General features: G+C 44.6%; 2 protein-coding genes across 4 annotated transcripts in view; both read left to right on the top strand.

Annotated features, from left to right (window-relative positions):
- Positions 1 to 20387, top strand: part of LOC111946954 (uncharacterized) — a 221116-nt gene that overhangs the window by 105609 nt on the left and 95120 nt on the right. The window lies entirely within an intron of this gene.
- LOC144988995 (NACHT, LRR and PYD domains-containing protein 12-like) overlaps positions 8461 to 20387 on the top strand; it is a 34608-nt gene continuing 22681 nt past the window's right edge. The window contains exons 1-7 of one of the 3 annotated variants that reach the window (XM_078940546.1): positions 8461 to 9480; positions 10846 to 10983; positions 11066 to 11188; positions 11636 to 11740; positions 12277 to 12396; positions 12832 to 12887; positions 12975 to 14901. In XM_078940546.1, the coding sequence (XP_078796672.1) occupies positions 10898 to 10983; positions 11066 to 11188; positions 11636 to 11740; positions 12277 to 12396; positions 12832 to 12887; positions 12975 to 14901 (2417 nt within the window). In that variant the 5' untranslated portion in view covers positions 8461 to 9480; positions 10846 to 10897. The other 2 variants (XM_078940550.1, XM_078940551.1) reach the window with 2 other exon arrangements.

The following is a 20387-nucleotide window of genomic DNA, read 5'->3' as shown; positions in this document are numbered from 1 at the left end:
TGTAAAACTCAGCTGTATCTGTCGGTTATTTATTTATTTGCTTGTTTTGTTGTATTTTGAGGACCCCCTTGAAAACGAGATGACACATCTCAAGGGGCTTATCCTCTAAACAAATAAATTGAAATTGAAATTGAAATTGAAATTGAAATTGAAATTGAAATTGAAATTGAAATTGAAATTGAAATTGAAATTGAAATTGAAATTGAATGGGACACTTCCACTTCCTCTGCTGGATCTTTACAAACTGAAGGAAAACACAAACAGAAAAGACGTTTTTCCATGAAAACCTTTGGTCCTGACAGCGACCACATGTACCTGCTGACCGTTTTCAAAAGAAAGAGCAGATTTGACCATTTTAGAAACTATTCAGAGAAATGTTTTCATTTGGTTCAACAAACAGAAATAGTCTGGATTTTGGAGTTTCAGAGTAAACTATTACAGAGGATGATGGAGTCTCATCATTTTCTGACAACTTTCAACAAACATTATTATAGAAATTATATTAAACTATATCAAATGAACCACAGAAATGTTTTCTGCATGAAGCTGAAACTTTGTTGTCAGCTCTTTCTTTGTCTTTCTAGTCCTGATTCTCCGGGTCTGTCTGGTCTAACTCCTATCATTCTTAGAATTAGAAAAGCCCAGAAGCTCTGGATTTGTGAGATAACCCCCCCCCCCCCTCATCTGAGATGAGAACTGATTAGTTCTGACTCTGAACGTAAATAAAGGAATAATATTGAATCTATTGTAGAATCTGAAGGTTTAGATGAAAAACTCCAAACGTCAGAGTCTCTTCAGGGTTTGAGCTGTTTCTGAAAAAGATCAGAATGTTGACAACCATGAAGTCACAGAATTATTCATGTCAGAATACTCACTGCTCAAAGTATTAAGATACACCTCAAACGTGTTCTTGTTCCTGAGCCGACAGAGACATGGAGCAGCATCTTCATCAGTGATGTTTGTGATGAGCAGAGAGCAGTCAGTGCTCACATTCAGCCTGGAAGCTCTAAGTGAACTCTGGACAACACTTCCATTGTGGACTTCTGGTCTCAGTGCTTCATCTGGATCTTTCTGGTTCAGCCATGTAACATCAGAGCACGAGGAAGAGGAGGATGTAGTTCTACAAGGTAAAAGGACGTCATCTCCAGCTCTGTGATGAAGATGTTTAGTTTGTTCACTGATGTCTGCAGGAGAGAAAAGAAGAAAAAGTTGAACCTTTAACACAACAGTCACTAACAAAATCACTGAAGAAATACAAGAAGATGATTAATTCAATTCAATTCAATTCAATTTTATTTGTATAGCCCAAAATCACAACAACAGTCGTCTCGATGGGCTTCGAAGTAAAACATGAAATCAAAAGGATCACGAATACAAAGAGTTCAATAGAAAAATACTAAAATGAACTAACAAACTGACTAAGCTATACTGGCATCCCTGCCCTTAGACCCCCCTTCGCGGTAAGGAAAAACTCCCCAAAAAAACGGATTAAGGAAAAAACGAAGAAACCTCAGGGGTGCCCACATGAAGGAGGGATCCTCCCCCAGGACGGACAGGCGATTTACCAGAACTCTTAGAGAAGAATTAACTTATCTAAATCTACAACTACATATATAAAAGTCCAGCAGACGAGCTTCATCCAGTCGTGGTTGTGGGTACAGTCAAAGGCGCGAGTCAAGCTGGAGACAGGAACCACAGCCAGCAGCAGGAGCAGAGACGAGGTACTCGGTCAGGTACAGAGCAGAGACGAGCCAGAGATGAGCCAGAGGCAGGATCCACAGCCAGGTGTAGGAGCAGGAGCAAAGGCGAGGTAAACGGTCAGGAACAGGAGCACGGATGAGCCAACTGGAGTCTGGAAGCACTCCCACTCCCCAGGAGGGGAGAGGAAAAGAGGGACAATACATGAATCGCACTGCACCAAACAGAGGCATGGAGAACTAAATGATAAATTATGATCAAGAATAGAGGAGAGGAAGGGTAGAAGTAAAAAAGGAAAGAGGACAGAACCCCAGTGCACCATAGTTACCCCAGCTTCAACTTCTAGCAGCCTTTTAAAAGAAATAGTTATTATTAAGTTTAATTTAAACAAACTAACATTAAGTTAAATAATCTCTGAATACTAACTAGTCTGACAATAAGCCTGTCCAAAGAGGAACGTTTTCAGTCTAGCTTTGAATGTAGAAACTGAGTCGGCCTCTCTTACATGAGCTGGGAGTTTATTCCATAAGACAGGGGCTTGGTGGCTAAACGCTCTACCTCCAACCGTACTTTTACTAATTCTAGGAACCACAAGCAGTCCTGCATTTTGCGAGCGAAGTGTTCTGATTGGTTGGTAAGGGACTATGAGGTCCTTAATATAGGACGGGGCCATTCCATGTAAGGCCTTATAGGTTAACAGGAGGATCTTGAACTTAATTCTAGAATCAACTGGGAGCCAATGGAGCGAAACTAACACAGGAGTGATGTGATCTCTTCTGCTAGTTCCAGCTAACAATCTAGCTGCTGCGTTCTGAACAAGCTGGAGACTTCTTAAGGAACTCTTAGGACACGCTGCTAACAAGGAGTTACAGTAATCCAGCCTCGATGTAACAAATGCATGGATGAGTTTTTCAGCATCACTCTTAGAAAGTAGATTTCTGATCTTAGCAATATTCCGCAGGTGAAAAAAGGCAGTTCTACACGCCTGAGATATGTGAGCCTTAAATGATAAATCCTGGTCAAGTAAAACCCCAAGGTTTCTAACTGTGGAATTGGGGGCTATACTTATGCCATCCAGGGAGACTATCTGAGCAGACAGAGTATCTCTGAGGTTTTTAGGACCAAGTATAATGACCTCAGTTTTTTCTGGGTTCAAGAGGAGGTAATTAATTGTCATCCAGGTCTTGATGTCACTGATGCAGGCGTTCAGTTTCTCTATCTGGTCATTCTGGTCAGGCTTCATGGATAAATACAACTGCGTATCGTCGGAATAACAATGAAAATTGATGCTGTGTTTCCTGATTATGTTTCCTAGGGGTAGCATATAAAGCGTAAACAGGATGGGTCCCAACACTGAGCCCTGTGGGACTCCATAGTTGACTCGAGTGCACTGAGAGGAATGGCCATTTACATTAACGAACTGATACCTATCGGACAGATAGGATTTAAACCACTGGAGAGCAGATCCTCTGATCCCTATGTCCTGCTCTAGTCTATGGAGTAAAATACCGTGGTCGATAGTGTCAAAGGCTGCACTGAGGTCCAACAGGACCAGAATAGAAAGTAGTCCCTTTTCTGAGGCCCATAACAAGTCATTAGAGACTCTAACTAGTGCAGTTTCCGTACTGTGGTGAGGTCTAAACCCCGACTGAAAGTCTTCAAAGTGGCTGTTGTCCTGTAGGTGGCAGTAAAGTTGCTTAACTACAACTCTTTCTAGGATTTTAGAAATAAAGGGCAGGTTTGATATCGGTCTATAGTTGGCCAAGATGCTAGGATCCAAACTGGGCTTTTTCAGAAGAGGTTTAACAACTGCATATTTAAAAGACTCTGGCACGTAACCCGTTTCCAGAGAGGCATTTATCATTGTTAATATGGGATCATAAATTAGGGGAAAAGTTTCTTTAAAAAGTCTAGTGGGAATTGGGTCTAACAGACACGTTGAGGATTTGGAGGACGTAATAATTGATGTTATTTCCGCTTGATCCACAATAGTGAAGCAGTCTAATGTTACAGAGGTTTCTATGGATGCCTCCACTTCTACCGCTTCAGCCTGTTCTGGGCTGATAGTAGGAATAACTTGATTTAACTTATGTCTAATATTTGAGATTTTACTATTGAAAAATGTAAGAAAATCATCAGAGCTGAGAGAAACAGGAACATGTGGTTCTACTGAGCTCTGACTGCGAGTTAATTTAGCAATAGTGCTAAAAAGAAATCTTGGATTGTTTCCATTCTCTGATATTAAGGTTGAATAGTACTGGCTTCTAGCTCTACGCAGAGCTTTTTTATAATTTAATAGGCTATGTTTCCAGATATCCAGAGACTGCTCTGAACCGGAGCGGCGCCATTCTCTTTCCAACTTACGGGTTTCTTGTTTAAGAGAACGAGTTTCAGCGTTAAACCACGGTGCTACTCGGTTTTGTCTAACAAACTTAGGTTTCAAGGGGGCAACAACATCGAGTGTACTCCTGAGGGCTTGTAGGGCATCATTAACAAAGTGGTCATTTATACTAGGACTGATACTATGGGAGCTGGTCTCAGAGTATTTGCTCAGAATGTCACTAAGTACTGGCTGAACTGTGTGTTTAAACTCAGGCACAGAACGGTCAGTTAAGGTTCTTCTAAGCTGTTTCTTATTCACTGGGGCAGAAGGATGTTCCAGTGTAAACTGGAAGGTAATCATAAAGTGATCAGAAATGATGGGGTTAAGAGGAAGGACACTCAGCTGGCTGATCTCTATCCCATGGGTTAGAACAAGGTCCAGGGTGTGCTTATGACAGTGAGTGGGTTCATTCACACTTTGGGTGTAACCAACATCATCTAATAAAGCTCCAAAAGCCGTTCCTAGGCAGTCACTGGGGTCATCAACATGAATATTAAAATCCCCTAATATTATAATTTGGTAAGAATCTAAGACAATAGTCGATAGGAAGTCGGAAAACAGGTTTTCGAGTTTTCCTGTTAGGGTGATTTAAAGACAATATGATGCTTTCAAATTATAAGCATTTTTAACTTTAGGGTTGAGAAGTAAGCTAGACTGTGATATTACTGCCAAACCACCTCCTTTCCCTGAAATCCTGGATTTCTGATAGTTAGCATAAGTGGGGGGGGGTTGCTTCATTCAATCTAACATATTCATCCTGTTGGAGCCAAGTTTCTGTTAAGGCTAAAAGACTGAGGTTGTTATCAGTGATTAACTCATTGACTAAGAGGGACTTGGAGGAAATTGATCGAATATTTAATAAACCACATTTAATGACATCATAATTCTGCTTGTGAGAACTGCTGTCTGTCACTTTGAGGTTTCTATGACGCGCTCCTTTCATTTGTCTTTCAGCACATAAGCTAAAGCTAGAACCTGCTTGACTTTCCCTACATGGGTTTTGCACCGGCACTAACCCTAAGGGTCTCGTCTCTGGATTGTCAGGTTAACAGACTAAGGCTAGCAGAAATGTTTCTAGAAAGAAGAGCGGCACCGTCCCGAGTGGGATGGACGCCGTCTCTCCGCATGAGACCGGGCTTCCCCCAAAACGCGCTCCAGTTATCCACAAAACCAACGCCGTTTTCTGGGCACCATCTAGAAAGCCAGCGGTTAAATGATGAAAAGCGGCTGTACATTTCATCACTGACTAAGTTCGGCAGGGGACCAGAGAAAATTACAGTGTCGGACATCGTCTTAGCCAGTTTACACACCGAAGTTACGTTTAACTTAACCACCTCTGATTGTCTCCGTCGGGCATCAGTACCGCCTGCGTGAATCACGACTCGACGGAACCTGGACTTACTCTGAGTTAACATCCTAAGGTTCCCCTCGATGTCACCAACTCAAGATTCAAGATTCAAGAGGTTTTTATTGCCATATTCTGTGTAGCTACACAGAGTAGGAATTTGTTTCGGTGCAAATGTGCAACATAAAACAGAAGAACAGTAAGCAACAAAATTTTACACAATGGACAGAACAAAAATATATATAGAGTCAGTAGTGCAAGGAGTGTCAAAACAGTGCAAACTGAGAATGTTCAAGGTGCAGGTAGTGGGCTGGTGACTGGTTGGACATTGACGTGAAATATAGGGGGGGGTTACAGGGCGTTTAAGAGTCTGACTGCAGAGGGAAAGAAACTGTTCTTGTGTCTGGAGGTTCTGGTCTTGATGGACCTTAGCCTCCTGCCTGAAGGGAGTACTTTCAGTAGGTAATGTCCAGGGTGAGAAGGGGTCGGCAGCTATCCGGCCTGCACGTCCCCGGGTTCTGGAGACATATAGTTCCTGGACAGATGGGAGGCTGCAGCCGATCACCTTCTCTGCTGAGCGCACAATACGCTGTAGCCTGTTAATGTCCCTGGTTGTGGCACTAGTGTACCACACGGTGATGGAGGAGGTGAGGATGGACTCAATGATGGCCGTGTAGAACTGCACCATCATCTGGGCCGGCAGCCGGGCTTTCTTCAACTGCCGCAGGAAGTACATCCTCTGCTGGCCCTTTTTGAGGAGAGAGCAGATGGACGGCTCCCACTTGAGGTCCTGCGTGATGGTGGTGCCGAGGAAACAGACAGAGTCCACAATGGTGATGGGAGAGTCAGTCAGGATGAGAGGGGGTGAGGGGGCTGTGACTTTGGCCCCCGGATAACACCTGACTGTAGCCGCTGGGAGCTCCACGTTTCTAACTTCAGAAGAGCCTATAACCAGAGTTGAGTGTTCAGCGGGTGTGTCGCTGAGGGGGGAGAACCTATTACTAACGTGGAGTCTCGGGTGCTCTAAGTTTTTGCGTTTAGCACTATGTTTCCTCCCAACCGGTACAAACCCCTGACTGTCTCCCGGCTGTTGGGAGGGCACTGGGGTGCTAACTAAGTTAGCCCTGGTAGCGCGGCCCGCGCTACGAGTAACGACCTGGCTAGCCGGCTTAGCTTCCACTGTGCGGAGCCGCGCTTCTAACTGCTCCAGCCTGGCCTCCAAGTCTAACACAAGACTACACTTAACACATCTACCGCTATCTTCACTAAAGGAGCCAGGATCGTCACTAAACATATGGCACATGGGGCAGGAGAGAGAAGGAGAGGCGGAAGGAGTGGTGGCCATGCTAGGTTCTAAGCTAAGGCTAGCGGTGTTTAGGTAAAGAGAACTGGTTTATTTAGCAAAATGAGAAAGTGAACAGCAAGCGGTTTAACAGTGGTGAATTCGCTAATAAAAGGTGCTAAATGTGAATATTAACCCAGATAACCCTTAGAGTAAGCAATAGTAGTCAGGCTAATGCCAAACAAGAGGACAGCAGTCACACACGACTAGAACTGGGAATAGCTCACCCGGAAATGACGTCACAGGAAGACAAGACAGTGAGACTCAGGCTAAGTGGAGGAAAAGTTGGGATTTGTGGTGTTTGTAAAGATCTGGAATGGTTTCCTCCCACAAAAAGGCCTTTTTCTAGTTTCCTGCAGATGAATTTTTTTTCCTGCTGAGAGTTCTCATCTGGGTTTGCAGATTCTTAGTTGGAGGAAAACTTGGAGCAAATTCTTCCCAGAAAAAGGATTTTCTCTGGAGTGAATTGACATGAACAGAGTGAGTTTGGACTGAAAGCAGCAACAGGGAGGAGATGTTCATCAGAAAACAGCTTTCTGGAGGAGTTGGAAGACGTCAACAGTCACAGTGATGGTGAGGAGGAGGAGCTAAAGATGGAGGAGCAGCAGGAGGAGGTCTTCCTTCAGGAGGACAGTTGGACTCCCCTCTGGAGAAAGAAGGCTTGAGCATGTTGACGTGACAAACTCCACATTTCTTCTCTTTGTCAGGAGTTGGGATCCTAAAATTGGTGTCATTCATTTTCTTTTCCAGCTCATATGGAGCAGAAAACTGTGCCTGTAGGCTGGAAGCAGGCAAAGGCAACAACAGCAACACTTCCTCACCTGCAGCTGTTGTTGTTTGTGTGTTGATCCACAAACACATGCTGTGAAGAGGAAGCTGCAGTGAAGGCAGCCATGTTGGAGCCTCACACATGTTCTCATTAGGATCAGATGAACCAGTGTGTTTGAGACTGAAAGAAAGACTGAAGGACAAAGAAATATGAAGATTCATTCAGGATCAAATCCAGACTTTATTCATGTCTGCAGACAAAAAAGCTGCAGACATTTTACAGACACAATTGAGGTTTTTCAACACTTTTCTGAGCAGAAGATGAAGAGAGAGAGAGACAGAGAGAGAGAGAGAGCTGGAAGCTGCTGTCAGTGCAGAGAAAAGCAGGACAGCTGAAGCTCCCAGACTCTCAGCCCAACAGCTGAAGGAGTCCTCTGGACTCCAAGCTGATCTGCTCCCAATCCAAGAACATGTCCAGAAGGACAAAGACTCCTCCCTCCCTCCCTCCCTCCCACCTCCTGACTGACTGACACCACAGAGGGAGGCAACAGTCCCATGGAGACCAGCTCTGATGGAGAACCACAAGAACCTGGAAGGAGAACGGCAGCAGAGAACGGCAGCAAGAACAGTCCTCCCTTTTGGGGGAGATCTCCTCACTCACAGAGACCCTCAAGAAGAAGGAGGAGGAGGAGAAAATGATGTTTTCATAGACCTTGATGGACACATTCAATCAGATCAAAGAGGAGATTGAAAACCTGCAGAAACCAAAACCCAAGAAGAAATCTGGGATGCAGAGATTCCTTCAGTTTTTCCAAAGATCTGAAAGACAAAATTGATCCAAACTGGATTCATCTTTATGAAGTCCAGAAAGAAGACAGAAGTTCTAGATCATCTATATCTATACATCCTTGATTGTAAATGATGGATCTAAAGTTGAAAAGAAGTCAAAGTGCTGACTAAGCACAGATCAAAGGAGACACAGATGATTTCCTGGAATGAAGAAAACATCAAACATCATGATGTGTTCAGCAGCTCCTCTTTTCCTCTAAGGTGAAGCTTCATGTGGACGACTTCTTCTTCTTCTTTTCTCCTCTTTTCTGGAGCTTGGGCTCCATGCAGTCTGATCAGCTCTGATTTGGGCTTCAGTTGATGTTTGTGATCAGGAACTCTGGATTCTTCTTAGAAGGAGACGTTCTGCCTCTTTAGCAGAGAGCAGAACGTTGATCTGATCTGTTGGAAGCCACTCCATCCTGAAGCTGCACTGCTGAGTTCCTGTCCACCAGGGGGCAGCACTCCTTCCATCCAGCTGCAGGAAACCTTGATGTTCTGCAGAATCTGCAGCCGTTCAGACACGCCCTGTTACTGAGGAACACAGACTCATTCAGGAATGTGGTTCTGCTGATTAAATCTCTGCTTGTTCTGACTTGTTCCCACTCTGACTTCAATCTGCTCCTTTCTCAGCTTCTGCTTCACTTTCAGGATCTTGTGGATTTGAAAGGTTGTGATTCTAACAGACATGGAAAGAAAAGCTTCTCAGCTTGACTGTCAGCCATTTTCCTGAGCTGCATGTGAACAAACTCTCTGTTCCTCTGAGTCTGACTGATGATCAGAAGGAGCTGTTTCCAGGAAATAGTCAGGCCCCTCCCTTCAGCTCCATCAGAGTTTCTGCTTCAGTGTCAGTAGATGACAGATGAGGGGGGGTCATGCACGTCTGGAAGCAGAAGGTCACATGACCTTCACTGAGATCAACTCAGTGCTTGAAGCTCCGCCCCTCCTCCCAGTGACTAGCAGGTTTCTGGTTGAGGCTGCTCCACCTGCTGCCCCGCCCACCTGTGCTGCCCCGCCCACCTGTGCTGCCCCGCCCACCTGTGCTGCCCCGCCTCCATCCAGGTGGACTCTTCCTGGTTGTGAGTCAGTGATCAGTGCTGCAGCTGCGTTGACACGGTGAGTGGAGACTCTTCTTCCTCTTCATCTCTTTGCAGAAACTGAAGTGAGTTTGTTTCTGGAACTTTGTCTTCACTAACTTGACTGTTTGTTTCTGAATGTTTGGAGAAGATCTTCTTCTTTCTCTGCAAACTCTCCTCCCTCTGCTGTTTCCAAAGCTTCATCATTGTTGGATCAACAACATGGAGGACTCTTCTTCATCACCTCAACAACAATCAGCTGATGCTTGTTGGCTTTTTTCATTTCTGACTCCAAACCTTCCTGTTCTCCTCCATCCAAGTCTGTGTGTGAACTCATTACTAAAGTAATAGATTACAGTTCCAGGTAACTGTGTGCTGGAACAGAGTCATATTTCCTCATTCCATGTTCAGGAACTCTCAGATTCCATCAGACAAACAAGTTAGAATAGAAATGTTTGTAGCAGAGACCATGAGGCCTTAGTGGATGAAAACAAAGATTTTTCTGCTTTTCTTCACCAAATATAAATTCTATTTTTGTTTAATCTTAAATGATTGTGTTCAATCTGCTGTTATTCTTTGTTGATCTGAAACTTTAGTTGTGGTCTTTCATCTGTTTTTAGCACAGAGTTGTCTGTCTGGTTTTTCTAGTTCACCCAGTTGAACTTAATGACAGACTATTGGAGCCTCCATCAAAATAAAAAAAATTAAATACATTTACCGGAATAAAGTAGTACAATTATGTGAAAAAAAATGTAATATAAATGTAAACCAAATGAGTCCAGTCTGAAAACACCCTAGTTATCTTTTTATGGGCTAAACTCACTGAAGCTGAATTCTGATCCTCCGATTGTGTTTCCATTGTTTTCACTTTACCAGAAATACATTCTATTATTAGAAATCTTCCTTAGAAATGAGAACAACTTTTATGGTAAATTTGTCTCTTCAGAAGTTTTTCTTCTGCAGCTCTTCTAAAGAAACAAACTAGAAAGGAACTCGGGACTCATGTAACAGTTTTCAGAGATTAGTGTTGTAAGGTAATGGATTACTTTTGAGCAAGTAACCTGTAATGCTTTCCAGTTTGGAGGTTCAACAGTGGAAATAAAACTCTGTTGGGGCTTTGTGGGGAAGAATTCCTGTTTCCTGAAGTGTAGAAACAGGAAGTTTGTTGTTTCTGTGTCAAAGTGAGTGAATGGAAATGTTGCTGCTGCAGCTCCATGTCTCCACCTGGTGGAGGGAGAGCAGAAGTGCAGCAGCTGATGGCAGCTTCCTCTGCCTCCCACTGCTGTCTGACTGCATTCACCTGAACCTGAGAGGAAACACAAGAGAAGAGCCAATCAGTGGAGGAGCAGCTGATCTGTTGGTGAAGGAGGATCAGAGCTGATGATGAGGAGGGTTTCCTCTGCAGGTGAAGGAGGAAGGTGTGTGTGAGCTGATGTGGATCCAGAGAATCCAGCAGCATGGATCAGTGGGAGGAGCCACAGGAGGGAGCCCCTCCCTCTGAAAGCAGAGATGGTAACCACGACAACCAGAGCAAAGCTCAGAGGTGAGATGAACATCTCCAACTGTCCATGATCTTCTCCATGTCAGAGCTCAGGACTCACACCAGCAACCTTCATTCTTCACAGGAACCAACCTGGACCTGGATCTGGACCTGGATCTGGACCTGGATCCAGCTGGGGGTCCAACAGGAGTGACAGATCAGATGATTATTTAAATGCATATAAAAACATTCGTTCAAGAGTGAGACAGTAAGTGTTTGTCAGATGCATGTTATGAATTCAAATGAAAAACCTGCTTGCAGTGTCACACAGAAGGGGGCGTTTTACCAGACTGTCTCACTACAGAGGAGTCTGTACTGTCCTCACAACATGTGACTTGATGCTGCTGGACAGCCAGCAAACAAACAAAAGTATTTCCAAGTTGGTTTGAGTTGCTTCATTAATTTCTCTTCTTCTTCTTGAACAATCTCATATTTTTTTGTAACTGAAATAAAACAGAAAAAATGTGTTCACATACATTAGCTTTAGCTTTAAACACAGTTTAAATAGTAGAAATGCTTCTTTTGACAACGTAACTAAAGGTATTACACTGTTCATGATGTAAATTCAATAGTTCAACATGGAAGACAATCTGATTAACCTCCAGAACAGAAGACATTAGTTTATAATTAAACAAATGTTTTTTTCCTCCATCAGGATTCAACAGAGACTTGGATCTGGATCCAGTTGTGGATCCTTCAAGAGTGACTTTTCAAAGGATTTTCCTCCTAACTTCAAGGACATCCATCCAGCAGTGGACCAGTGAGTGTTTGTCAGAGTTTTTGGAGGCTGGATTCTAGTTCAGATGATCAACAGTTTTCAGATGAAGGACTTGAGGTCTGGTTCAGTTCTGGATCTCTCTGATCAGACTCACTTGGAGCATCATGTGTGTGATGAGATCTTTTCAGTTGAGTCTTCTGAGAGTCTCTGAGAGACATCAGAGATGTTGGAGAAGAAAACATGTTGACTGCTGACTCTGACTGACAGCAGCTCCAGTCTAATGAGAAGAATCACTGCAGACTCCTAGGATTCAGATTTTCATGCTTTCCAAACATCACATTGTTCTAGTTGGACTTTCTGCTCTCAGAATTTCTCCATTTCTACATGGAGAATTGGAATCAGCTTTTCTAGAAAAAAGTCTGGATTGACTGACAGAAAATGCTGAAAGCTGGAAACTGTTGATCCAAACATGTCATGTTATTCCAGACTAAACAGCTCAGTCTGTGTTCATGTCAAAGTCCATCAGCTGTTCATGAAGAAGCAGATCCTCCAACACTCTGATGCTTTGGTGTTTGCAGAGGTCAACAGGTCACACAGAGAGTCCAGTCTGCAGCCTCCAGCTGTGGATCCATGAAGAAGGACCGGTCCAAAGACCATCCTCCACACTTCAGAAGTGAACCAGGACCTTCAGACTCACAGTAAGAAGCAGTTTCTAGTGAACAAAGCAGAGTTCAGCTCTCAGCAGGAACAACAATGTTCTCATCAAGAACATCAGCTGATCCATCCAGGAAGGTCAACCATCTGCTGTGAGCGTTTTAGGTCTGAGAGGAAAGAAAAGAGTTGGACAACTCTGGAGGACACAAAGCTCAGTCTGTGAGGATGAAGCAAACAGCTGAACTTTTCTCTGAGCTCAGTCCAGACATGAGCTCCAAACACAGCTAAGGCATCATTTAGACCTTCAGATGGACTAGATCTGCTCTGGTTTCACCTGGAAACACATTTGCTCACATTCAGCACAGTCTGGATCCCAATATCTGAGTCTGAAGATCAGAGAGGATCTGCTCCATGATCAGAGTCAGTCTGGAACTTCCCACTGACTGCTTTGATTGTTGTTCACTAACGTTTCTCCTTAGTGTCCACAGAGAGAAGAAGAGGAGCGGACCCCAGTCTGCAGAAAGAGCCAGAGCTGGTGAGTCAGAGCCTGATCATCTGCTGATGGATTCTTCTGGAAACATGTGGAACACTCATGAAGGAGCTTTCTTCTCTGCTCTGTCAGCAGATGTTGGTCTGCAGGAGATGTTTGGAGAACATCAGATCAGTCTGAGGAGCAGAAGTCAACATGTGGCTGAAGGAACTGAAGAAGCAGGAAGAGAAACGCTCCTCAACAGGGTCTACACTGAGCTCTACATCACAGAGGGACTGAGACCAGAGGCTCACACCCAACATGAGGTGATGCAGCTGGAGACCACCACCAAGACCAACCAGCTCCATGACACTGCAATCAAGAACCCAGACATCTTCAAAGTCCTCCCTGACCAACACAGATCCAAGAACCCAGACATCTTCAAAGTCCTCCCTGACCAACACAGATCCAAGAACCCAGATATCTTCAAATTCTTTCGTCGGCAACACAGATCCAAGAACCCAGACATCTTCAAAGTCCTCCCTGACCAACACAGATCCATCAGAGTGGTTCTGACCAGCGGAGTTGCTGGAGCTGGAAAAAGCTTCTCAGTGCAGAAGTTCACTCTGGACTGGGCCGAGGGCTTGGAGAACCAAGACATCAGTGCTGTGGTTCCTCTGTCATTCAGGGAGATGAACTTGATCAGAGATGAGCAGCACAGTCTTCTCACTCTGATCCAGCTGTTCCATCCAACACTCCAGAAGATCCCAGCAGAACAGCTGTCTGTCTGCAAACTTCTCTTCATCTTTGATGGTCTGGATGAAAGCAGACTTTCTCTGGACTTCAAGAAGAGTCCGCTGGTGTCTGATGTCACACACAAGTCCTCAGTCAACGTGCTGCTCACTAACCTCATCCAGGGACGTCTGCTGCCCTCAGCTCTGGTCTGGATCACTTCCAGACCTGCAGCAGCCAATCAGATCCCTCCTTCATGTGTGGACAGACTGACAGAAGTCCGAGGCTTCAATGATGCTCAGAAGGAGGAGTACTTCAGGAGGAGGTTCCCAGATGGAGAGCTGTCCAGCAGAATCATCTCCCACATCAAGGGCTCCATGTCCCTCTACATCATGTGTGAGGTTCCAGTCTTCTGCTGGATCACTGCTGTGGTTCTGGAGAACCTGCTGACCACAGAGCAGAGAGGAGAGCTGCCCACCACCCTGACTGACATGTACTCCCACTTCCTGATGGTCCAGACAAAGAGGAAGAAGAACAAGTACCAGCAGGAACATCAGACGAGTCCACAAGAGCTGACAGAGACTGACAGGGAAGTTCTCCTGAAGCTGGGGAGGCTGGCATTTGAACATCTGGAGAAAGGAAACATCATGTTCTACCAAGAAGACCTGCAGCAGTGTGGTCTGGATGTCACAGAGGCCTCAGTGTACTCTGGAGTTTGTACTGAGATCTTCAGAAGAGAGTGTGGAATCTTCCAGAAAGCGGTCTACAGCTTTGTTCATCTGAGCGTTCAGGAGTTTCTGGCTGCAGTCTACATGTTCCACTGTTACTCCAACAGGAAGGTAAAGGTCATTAAGGACTTCCTGGAGGACAACATGGAGAACCCACCCCTGGATGAGTTTCTGAGTAGAGTCATGGAGAAATCCCTGCAGAGTCAAACTGGACACCTGGACCTGCTGGTTTGCTTCCTTCATGGTCTCTCTGTGGAGTCCAACCAGAGACTCTTAGGAGGCCTGCTGGGTCAGACAGAGAAGAATCCAGAAACCATCCAGAGAGCCATCAACAACCTGAAGAATATCAACATTAAAGGAGTTTCTCCTGACAGAAGCATCAACATCTATCACTGTCTGATGGAGATGAAGGACCTCTCAGTTTATCAGGAGATCCAAGAGTTCCTGAAGTCAGAGAACAAATCAGAGAAGGAACTCTCAGAGATCCACTGCTCAGCTCTGGCCTACACTCTGCAGATGTCAGAGGAGGTTCTGGATGAGCTGGACCTGAAACAGTACAAGACATCAGATGAGGGTAAACGGAGACTGATCCCAGCTGTGAGGAACTGCAGAAAGTTCAGGTGAGTCCAGAAGTGATTGTGATGATAAATCAGATCAGTGTTCAGATTGTCTGTTGGGTTGAATGGGTCTTGACCCAGAAGCAGGGCAGAAGCTGAAAGTGGATGAAATTATAGTATTTTATTGAGTCCCAGTGGTGGTGGAGGGTTCTGGCTTGGAAGATTCGTGACTTGGACGGATGACTGAATGGAGACCTGCCAGTCTGGTGGGAGTAGTGACGACTGATGAATGGAGCTTTGCTTGGTGTCCTGATGTATGGCAATCAGTGACCAATGGTGGAGGTGAAGCTGGTAGCAATTCCTGAAGAGGCAAAACATAGAATGGATAAGCTTGCAGATAGAATGTGGCACTTTGCAAAGAGCTTGGCTTAAGGCTTGGCTTAGAGCTTAGCATGAGTCTGTACTCTACCGCATGAAGCAGACGGACTGACGTCGGCTGAAGGGTGAGGAACCCAGATGATTCCCAGGTAGGAGTGGAAATAGACCAGGATCCTAACATCTTCAACATTCATGTAGCATTTGTGGTCACACATTTCATTCAAACACCACCATTAGAAGAATCAACACAAACCAGCATTTAGGTTTGATTTCTGGAATTCCGTCAAACTCTCCAGACCTTCCTGCTGTAATAATAATAATCTATAGCTGCAGCTATGATCACAGATTCTGTTTAGTTTTCCATTTAGACTTCCTTCTAATCAGATTCCAAATAATGAAAGGTTTGTAAATGATTAGAAGAAGAAAAACATGAGAGAAGAAAATCAGTTTGTTTTAACACACATATGTTCTTTTTAGCTAAAGAGCAAAGAAGGATTACATTTCAGAATCAGGTTTACTGTCACATGCACAGCTTTTTCACTTACATACAAAATGCTGTTCCAGTTCAGCCTGAACAAGATCAGGCGTACAACAGAAATACACAAATACAGGTCAAAGTTGGATGAGGCGCAGCCATGTTAGGCGCACCTTGCTTAGCTTAAGTTACCTAGTTTAACACTGTGGAGCCCTCTAGGTGCCAGTGGTTAAAAAAAAAATCTGATAATCCGTGTCCACAGTCTACTAATCTGTGCGCACGGATTAATCAATTGTGGTCGTACTGTTGCGCAATCATGCATGCACAAATTGCATTATAATTGAATAAATTCCTGGTCTTTTAGCAGAGACGTATTAAACCTCCAGGTTGTTCTTGAGGATGAGGATGTTCCCATAGAAATATTTATAGAAACTGGTGCATGATCACTGATAATAATTGGATGAATGTTGGAACTTTTAATTTCTTTTAAAAGAGATTTACTGACTAATAAATAATCTAAACGAGAGTGTGAATGATGAACTGGAGAGAAAAAGGTGAACCCCTTAGTGTTTGGATGACATGAGCGCCACGCGTCGCAGAGACCCAGATCATTCATGTACTGCTTTAGAATACTTGCAGACTGCCATGTACGCTGGTTTGCTGCTGTGCTGAGTCTGTCAAGTTCAGGGTCCAGAATCAGATTGACGTCTCCTCCTATAATGATTGTGGAGTCAGAGTGAACTGAGAGTGAGGTGAAGAATCTGTGAAAGAAGGAAGAGTCGTCAACATTTGGGCCGTAGATACTGGCGATGCAAAAGTCCTTATTCTGAATGGATATATTAATAATTACAAATCTGCCTTCTGGATCAGTAACTGTATCCTTATGAGAAAATGTAACGTTTTTATTAATTAAAACAGCAAGTCCTCTTTGTTTGGAGTTATAACTAGAAGAGTACATGACTGGAAACACAAGGGGATGATCGGATGGTTTACATAAATGGGTTTCCTGCAGTAAGGCTATATCTGCTTTAAGATCATTCAGGTGATTTAACACTTTCAATCTCTTTGGCCCAGAACCAAGTCCACGCACATTCCAGCTAACGATGTTAAGACTGTTCATAACTGTTCTAACCGGGAGAGTGCAAGGCTAAATAGTGCGTGTGCCCGTCCGTGTGCACGTGCCTGCTGTGCGTGTCTGCTGCACCGAGAAGCTCTGTGCATTGTGGCTGAACGTTTCCTGGCTGTGAGCTGCATGTTGGGTGCGTCCTGTGTGAGCCTAAGTGAGGTTTTTGCAGTTTATCAATGGGATCGCGTGTGCATGCCCTTGTATGCCCTAGTATGCACGCGCGTTCGTTCCGTGCATAAAAAAAAAACTCACCTTGGTTGCGTTGCCTTTACCTGATTCACATACGAGGAAAAGGGGAAGGGGTGTGGATTATTGATGATCCGATATTTCCTATTCAATTAAATAAGTTTGCGGGTTTCTTCTGGGCGGCGCAGATGTCAGTGAAAGCCTTCAGCACAGCCAGGGTGTTACCTCTGGGTCCCGGAACAGCTTGCCGTTCACAAAAAGCTTATCCACTGAAACCACGGCAGAGAGATGCTTTCTCCTCAGCGGAAAGATGATTTTCCAACGGCGGAGGATCTCGACTGGGAACTGGTCATTAACGCTGTAGTAGGTTCCTTTCAGTTCCCGGCCTCGACTCTTTACCAGTTCCTTTTGTTTATAATGCTCAAATTTGGCAACAATAGGACACAGACGCTGGTTATCTGGCCTTTTTCCTCCGAGCCGGTGAACCCTGTGGAAGGAGATCTTCTGGACTTCTTCCTTGGGGAGCTTCAGGTGGGCCTCCATGAAGGACTTCACGGCGGTCTCCGGGTCTTCCCCTGCCTCTTCTGGAATCCCTGCGATCACAAGATTGTCCCTCATGCTCCTCGCCTGAAGATCCAGGAGGGTTTCTTTGGTGGATCTGTTCTCCTCGGAGAGACAGGCGGTGTCGTTGCCCAGGTTCTTGACGGTCTCTCTGAGGGCCTGGTTCTCCGCTGCGAGCTCCTGCACCTGCTGCTGGCTGAACTCCAGAGACTCCCGCAGGCCTTGAAATTCCTTATGGAGGATCTTCAGCAGATTTAAACGGCAATCAAGGCTGGAGAGCTTTTTATCAATTGATTCCAGGATATCACTTATGTTGCTGCCTGGAGAGGAGGCAGCCCCCGGAGAATCTTCGGGACGGCCTCGTTTGGTGGACGGAGTGGCGGTGTTGGATTTCCTCATGACGCAGGTATTAAAACACTCGTCGATGTAATTCTCCAGATCCTCCAAGTCCTCCAGGCTGACAAATGCTTGACAAACTTTTTCAGATTTTCAAGATTCAAGGTTTTATTGCCGTTTGCACATGCGGTACATCAGAATTTTTCTTTGGCATCTCTCATGTCAGGGTGAGATAAAAAGGACAAAAAAAAATTTGAAGAAAAAATAATAACAAATAAAAATAAATAAATAAATAGAATAAAGTTAAAAGTCAAAATTAGACAACAAATTTATAAGGTGTATAAAAAAATATAAACATGAGTAAAATATGAATGTGAGTATTGCAGCGACCCAGTCTGTACAGAAGAATTATTGCACATATTATTGTTTACAGTGATCCCTCGCTATAACGCGGTTTACTTTTCACGGTTTCGCTACTTCACGGATTTGCATCGTGCATTGTGTTCTGCATTCCTATTGGCTAAAAAGTCACTCTGCTTCTTCTCTACCTGTGCGTCAATAACGTTGCAGTTTAATATGTACATGTACGTAAAACGGCTTGCCAAATTTACATTACGTTCGTGTAAATTCTCTTGATGGTGGCATGTCGGTGTATAAGGATCTTTTTGTAAAGCAGAAAAAAGAGCGACAACAACTGCCTATCACTGTGTTCTTCTCCTGAACAAACACAGCTGCACCGCGGGCTTCAAAAGGAGAAAACCCTGCAGAGCGGAGTCAGGATGCAGCCGTTCAGTCTGTAGAGCAGTGAAATACACCTAAATCACTATTTGTCCCACTGTACTTTGTATTTTTTTCATAATCATTTTACATTTTCTCCCGTTCAATCCAATACTCGGGTCACGGTGGGCGGGGCTAATCTCCGCGATTTGTAGCCTTCTGTTCACATCGATGATTAAAATTATTATTTGACAGTACAGTACAGAAGTTATTTGTTGAAAAAAACGTTTCTAAAGTACTTTATGAAACAAATGCTTGAGTCTGTTTGTTCTTTCTTTTCAACGTATAATAGAGTATTTAATTGTATAATAATTGCATAAAAATAGAGGTTTCTACTTCACGGATTTTGTCTATCACGGGGTCTTTTTGGAACTTAACCCCCGCGAAAAACAAGGGTTTACTGTATTGCACTTAGTAATTTAGTCCAGTCTTCCCTCTCTGATGTCCTCTGCCAGCATTCTGATTGCTGTTGGGAAGAAGCTGTCGTGGAAGCATGTGGTGTGTGCGTGGAAGCCTGTGGTGTGTGCGTGGAAGCCTGTGGTGTGTGCGTGGAAGCCTGTGGTGTGTGCGTGGAAGCCTGTGGTGTGTGCGTGGAAGCCTGTGGTGTGTGCGTGGAAGCGTGTGGTGTGATGCTTTCAGGCCTGCGGTGTCTGAGGTTGTGGCCTGAGTCTACACACTGGATCAGTGCGTGAGCGGGGTGGTGTCTGTCTCTGATGATCTTAGAGACTCTCCTCCTGCAGCTCTGTTCATGGATGGTGTCCATGGATAGAAGGTTGCAGCCTATAATGTTTCCAGCTGTGTTAACGACCCTCTGCAGCATCTTCTTCTCTTTTATGGTGGTGTTACCAAACCAGGCTGTTAGTCCACTGGTGAGGATGCTTTCCACAAGCCCCCTATAGGCTTGGGTGAGGGTCCGGTGCTTGAGACCAACTTTCTTTCTGGATTATTTAAATGTGGCGGTATTATGAAATAAACCAAAATGTTTGTTCACAACTTACGTCTCGCGATCCTACAGCATCACAGCGCCCTGCCTACCACCTGAATGGTCTAAAAGCAGTAGAACAGGCTTTCTGAACTCCAGTCCCCAGAACCACCAACCTGCATGGTTTCCATCTTACCTGCTGAAACACACCTGACTGAGCTCATCATGGAGGTCTACAGAATGACGAGTCACTGGAGGCAGCTGTGTTTATGCAGAGAAGCAGGAAAAGCCTTCAAGATGGTGGACCTGAGGACTGGAGTTCAGAAACACAGACTGAAGCTGCTGCTGTTTCTGAAGGTCCCCACCAGAGCCAGACCATGATACTTCCACCGCATGCAGCTGCAGAGACAGGGAGAGGAGCAGGTATCAGCCTGCCAGTTCTGCCTGAAGGTTGGTGCTGCTGTGGTTCTGTTCATGATGGGAGACGTGGACCTGAGGAGGAAACTGGATCAAAGTTCTGCAACAGAACAGGAAGATGAACTGTTGTTGTTCACAGCTTCAGAGCTGAAAACATGAAGATATCATTTTGGAAATGGAAACAGAAAACTCTCAGAAAACTGGATCAGAACCAACAATTAGAAACTTTCAACATTCAATCATCCTCATCCTCATCATCATCATCATGGTCAGAGTGACAGCTGTCAGTCTCTGTGATCCAGATGTTCTACTGGTAACTTTGGGGTTCAGACCTCAGATCAGTGACAGACTGAGGGCAGCATGAAGCTCCA

Source organism: Oryzias latipes, chromosome 2, assembly GCF_053564925.1.
Source record: "Oryzias latipes strain Hd-rR chromosome 2, Olatipes_Hd-rR_3.1".
NCBI classification, from domain to species: Eukaryota; Metazoa; Chordata; class Actinopteri; order Beloniformes; family Adrianichthyidae; genus Oryzias; species Oryzias latipes.
The sequence above is the reverse complement of the archived record's forward strand: the minus strand, read 5'-3'. Positions and strand labels throughout refer to the sequence as shown.